The sequence below is a fragment of the Tupaia chinensis genome, unplaced genomic scaffold (assembly GCF_000334495.1).
Source record: "Tupaia chinensis unplaced genomic scaffold, TupChi_1.0 Scaffold000225_1, whole genome shotgun sequence".
NCBI classification, from domain to species: Eukaryota; Metazoa; Chordata; class Mammalia; order Scandentia; family Tupaiidae; genus Tupaia; species Tupaia belangeri.
Window position 1 is genome coordinate 2,264,076 of NW_006159700.1, and position 5,742 is coordinate 2,269,817.

Genomic DNA, 5,742 nt, shown 5'->3' on the forward strand with positions numbered 1-5,742 from the left:
TCTCCTCAGCTTGGGCCTTTTCTTTCACTTGTTAATTTCAGAAGCCATTTTAAAGCTGAGGTATTCATGCTGTACAGTTTTCATTTTTTACTCTTTTCTGGTAGTATTTTCCTATTTTTTTTCTTTCCTTTTTGCTTATATTTTTTAATCTTACTTTCTTACTCTAAGTTTTACTCTCCAGACACTTAATGTCTATATAGGCCTAGGTGCACAGTAGCCAAGCATCTAAATCTTTTTAGATTTACTGAAATCCTCAATGCTTATTGAATCTCCTACTTTAACAAAGAAATTTCTTTCTATAAATCTGAACTCTTAATCTTACTGTTTATACCACATTGCTAAGCACTGTGGAGGAGAGATTTTGTCACAGAATGACCAGAAACAACCACAGAGGTACAAGAAACATGAGAAACCAAGAAAATGTCTCTCCCGCAAGAGAAAAGAACAATACTTCATCATCTACAAACAGTACAGTAGAATTCTTGGAAATGTCTGATAAAGACTTCAGAATATTCATATTGACAAAACAAAATGAGATGCAAGAGCTGAGAGATAATGAACTCCAGAAGATTCAGGAGAAAAGAGACAATGAGTTCTAGGAGGTGTTGAAGTTCTTTCATGATATGAAAAAGGAAATACACACCATGAAAAAGAATCATATGGAGCTATTAGAGATGAATGCTGCCCTTCAGGAAATCAAAACGTCCCTCGAAAGTATTAAAAGCAGATTAGTCCATGCAGAAAACTGAATCTCGTATGTTGAAGGTAAAATCTCTGATCTAGGAAAAAAAAAAAAAACTGAGAAAATAACCCCCCAAAATGAGAATACTATACAAGAAATACTAGACAGCATTAAGCACCCAAACATTCAGATAACTGGAATCCCAGGAGGTGAGGAAACTAATAAAGGCATTGATAATCTATTCCATGAAATCTTGGAAGAAAACTTTCTAAATCTAAAGAGGCATTCAAATATTCAGATCCAAGATATACAAAAGACTCCTAATAGAATCAACACAAGAAGATCTTCTCCAAGGCACATCATAGCCAGACTGGTCAAATCTATAGACAAAGACAAGATACTAAAATTGACAAGAGAGAAACGTTAGGTTATAAAGGTTATCCTATCAGACTAACCTCAGACCTCTCATCAGAAACAATGCGAGCAAGAAAGAATGGGAAAATATATTCAAAGTGTAAAGTGAAAACCAGTTTCAACCAAGAATACTATACCCAGCAATATTATCTTTCATATGGAAAGAAAGAATAAAAACATTTTCAGATAAACAGGACTTGAAAGAATTTGCCAGTAGCAGACCCACTCTTCAAGAAATTCTGAAAGGAGTGCTTGACCAGTGAAACTAAAGATACATACAGAAATAAGAGAACAAAAGGCAACCAAGAAAATGACCAGTTTAATGCTAGGGACAAGAAATATCAGTAACAACGTAGAATGTTAATTCCCAGGATTTAAATGGAAAGATTGGACCACAGCAACACTGCATATTCAACAGAAGAGAGTTTGAACATAAGTCTGAACTGGTGAAATAGAATTTTATGAATTTTGAGTAAAGCATTACTGATCTATTTTTTACTATGCTTTGTTTTCCCAATTTAAATAGTTTACTTTCTTTTCAGTTGTTGATAGGTTCAGCAATATGTTAAAATATTTTTCTTGTTTGTTTCTTTAAATGGAAATATAAACTTTTCTTCCTTCCTGATCCCTCTGGAATTAGAAAATATTTGGGAATATTATTTTGTGGCAGAAGAGTTATGTGCATAAGTTCAGTAACGCTTGTCACATTGATTCAGAAATCAGAAATACTCATTATTGACAGCGCTTTGACTGGAATGTCATATCTGAAGATTAATTAGAAAACTATGGAACGAAGGTGGATCTCAATTAAGCTAACAGAAACTCTTAGAAAGATGGCCTGGTATCATAAATAGTTCTGCCTGGCAGAGAGGACTAGAGAAGATATATGAAAGAATTTATAACATAAAATAACCTGGACTTTTCCAGCCCAGCATTGTAATCTGTAGAGATTGCAAAAGAGCAATCACACCAGAGAATTATCTTGAGAAAGACTTTGCTAGCAGATGGTATATCACAGAATACACTTGAACAAAGCTGAATTGAGAAAGTTTATGTGTGACTAGTGTGCTGGGCATTTGCTTTTCAACAATTTGAGTAGCTGACATGTAAATATTTTCTCAAAAATATTTAAAACCATACTGTTTCTGTTGTTATAGAGTCACAAACAAAATTATACAAAATTATAAGAAATATTTTGAAATTTTGAAAGTTGTTTATTAACTTTCAAGAACTACAGAGTATGAGTTAAAATTTTTGATATGTAAAGTAAATATTTGTGGAAAAATGCAAAAAATAAATTAAAATAAAATTTAAAAAAGTTTTGTAGAATTCAGAAGAATAATAATAAGTGAAATTAAATAAATAATTCTTTTAAAAAATAAAAAATAATGATAATAAAAAAAGAAACACTAAGTAGTTATATATTCCTTTAACTAAAAGGATTACATGAGGAATTTTAGGTAGAAGGAATATTTTTAAATATCTCATATCTTCATGGCAGAAAAAAATTGCAGTCTCATGTAACAATCAGAAATATATTCATATGAATTTCCACGTAATATATCATAGATGAAGGATTGTGATGGATTACATCACAGCCTTACTAAATATAATGAGCATGTTCACATGCCATATATTCAAGTTCTGTCAGCAAGTAGCTGAGAATAAATGCAGGCTGAAAACAACATAATCCACTTTATAAATGCCTGAGAGAGGTACACCTTGCAAGGTCCATGAAAGAATATAGTTTAGTAAACTGGTGTTCCTGTGCCTGAAAACACTGACTCTGAGAGTCCCTTAGCACATAGCTAAGTAGCCTACAGCTCTTATTTGAGAAAGGGGAGTAAAGGGAGTAATTTTTGTTGTTGTTCATTTGTTTTAGATAACCCAAGAAGATCCATGACTTTCTTTTGTTTCTATTTTAAGGAATAAGAGCAATAGAAAGCCCCCTTCCCACTTGAACCCTAACCCCAACAAATTACATTTTAACATGTGCTAAAAAGAACTATAAACTATAAAAAGATAAAGTTCAACTGCTGAGGGGCAGCAAATAGTAAGCATTTTCTTACCTGATATGGCCAATCAATTCAATAAGCTTGTGACTGAAAAAATATGCTGTCAGCTCAGACACATGACTCAGAACTGAACAGACCCCAAAGAGGGTTGTAGTTCCATTCAGGTCTTCCAAATGCCAGTAGAGAAAAGTGAACACGAAGCCATATCCAAAACCCATAAACCAAGCCACGAACAACACGGAGCCATACTGCACGCTACAGAGCAGTTTGATTAAGTCCCAAAAGTTGAAGGTCTGCGAGTGGCTTGTGGTGGTTGGTGTCTCCTCAGAGGACTCTGTGGAGTTGTTCCTCTCCACCTGAGGGATCTCCACCTCTTTAAAAAAAAAGTCATTGTTACTGAAGTGGTTGTAGCGGAACCGGAACTGGGTAGCCACAATCAAAGCCATGGTCATGAGAACTCCAAAGACAATGAAGACGATCTGGTAGTTCCGGTACTCAGGAGCCTTACACCCCTTCCCATCAATGAGCACTTCTATGTGGGTATAGTCAATGCCAATGCCCACGGACAGCATGGCCAGGCCCCAGCCCAGGGAACCCCACATGCGCTGCAATCCGTAGCGGTCTCTGTGTTTTCCCAGATACTGGAGTGTTACTGTGTCTACAATCGTGACAGAAGAGGCACTGAAAAATTCTCCTATTATGACAACTACCAAGATCACCAAGAATATAGCTTCAACTTCTTGTTGGTCATAAACAAGAGTGACTTGGTCAGAAGGTAAAGATTTGGTGGTAGTGACAAAAGCAGTGGTTGTTTCCCTGGTTACATTTCCTAGGGGGGCAAGGGTGGCTGTGCTCGGGTTCAAGGTTGAGTCCGTAATAGGAACAGTAGTTTCATCTGTCTGTGGCTGTAGAGTGGGTTCACTGGTCTTGTTCGGAACCGTTGAAAAGATTACAGCATCTGAGATATTGGACCCTGTTTCTAACATTGATGGCCAACTAGAAGAAAGCAGGCTCCTTTTCTCATGCATTTTTGGTGACATGGTATGGAAAGAGACAACAGAAGAATTGGCTGGCAGGATGGTAAACAGGTGACTTGTGTTGGTGGGGTGAGCTGTTGGGGGAATCTTTGGTACACACCTCAAGGTAGCAGGTTTAACAAATCCAATGCCCAGGTTGAATAAAACCCAACACAGAAGAGAAAAGAGGAGAACAATTTTTCCTTTTTTAAAGCGATCTGCAACTACACCCCAAAAAGGGGCACTGCAGAATTCAATGAAGTATCGAATACCTACAAGCAGTCCACTCTGGCTTGGTGTCATTCCCAGCTGTTTATAATAGACAGGCAAAAGTGGATACAGAGAGCCATAGGCAGAATAAAAGAAAAAATAAAAGACCTTGGAAATTAGAAGATCATTGTTTATTTTAACGCAGTGTTTTTCTATCCAGTCTATTTCTTCCTCGGGAATAGCAGATGTTTCAGTGGAGGAGGGCGTTTCATTTGAAGGCGGTTCTGGTTCCCTAGAAATACCATTAAAGGGATCCGCAAGGACATATTTTCTCTTCTGTTCCTCTTCATCATCAGTTAAGATAGCAACTTTATCATCTGCCGCCATGGCTCAACACTACCATGAGAAAGTTTATGACCTTCAAAATTTTGACTGTTGATCTGCGAAGGAAAATTTAAAGATGACTTAGTATTGAAAAATCATAACATGTAAACATAGAACTTCACCTTACAGGAAACTACGGAGTATCATTCTGTAGCTAAAATAATAATGGCGAGAGAGAAATCTTATCATTGATCACTTGTAGCCATACAATACTGATAAAGAAAAACAGTTAAAAATAAATAAATAAATAAACTCTTTGTGGTTGCTAATAAATAATTCCATCTTCCAATGGCAGGTTTACAGCTCAGATCCATTCCCAATCTTTTCACTGATTTCCAGCAGAAATACACAAATAACAAGGGTAGCTTAAACCATTCAGTTCCTAGAAAAAAAATTAGGTTGCCCTTAACCACCACAAACGTAATGAGGAAGAGGAGCCAAATGCACTTCTGCAACTGCAGTTGGTCACTAGAACCAGGACAGAGACCTCATGAGGAAGTAATCTTCACATTGTTCATAGGAGGGGTCTTAAAAACATCTGTGAAAAAGGCTTAGTATGGAAAAACCATGCATGAATTTTATTTTAATCAAAATAAACTCCTACTTTAATTCACTTTTCCAAGAACTTTTTGAAGTCTCCCTGTATTATGTACGTATCTTTGGATGTGCTTTTATGGATTATAATTTAAGAAAATGTCAGGAGGGGCCAGTAGGCGGTACACTGGGTGAGGTGCTGGACTTCCCCCTGGCTGACTACAGGTCAAGTCCTGGACCTGGTGGCTTGAAAATCACACTAGGTATGTATGTATGCATGCCCAAAATCCCAAGAGGAGAGTGGAGAAGGGAGTGTGGCATGGCCATCCACCCTGGAGAATGAGTTCTCACTTTTCCTCTGTCTTGTTCTGTCTCTTTTCAGCAAGAGTATGCACCCTATGGCAAAAACCTTTAAAAAGGAAAAGAAAATGTCAGGGAAAAAATAGCAGATAACATTTATTGACCACTTCTTTGGCAAGATTACATT

At 36.7% G+C, this 5,742-nt stretch overlaps 1 protein-coding gene across 2 annotated transcripts in view; it reads right to left on the reverse strand.

The window, feature by feature from the left end:
- Positions 1 to 4,799, reverse strand: part of MFSD6 (major facilitator superfamily domain containing 6) — a 63,963-nt gene extending 59,164 nt beyond the window's left edge. The window contains exon 1 of one of the 2 annotated variants that reach the window (XM_006147819.2): positions 3,166 to 4,798. In XM_006147819.2, coding sequence (XP_006147881.1) covers positions 3,166 to 4,724 — 1,559 coding nt within the window. In that variant the 5' untranslated portion in view covers positions 4,725 to 4,798. Of the gene's footprint in view, positions 1 to 3,165 lie in introns of both variants that reach the window. The other variant, XM_006147820.3, reaches the window with a different exon arrangement.
- Positions 4,800 to 5,742: the final 943 nt, after the last annotated feature.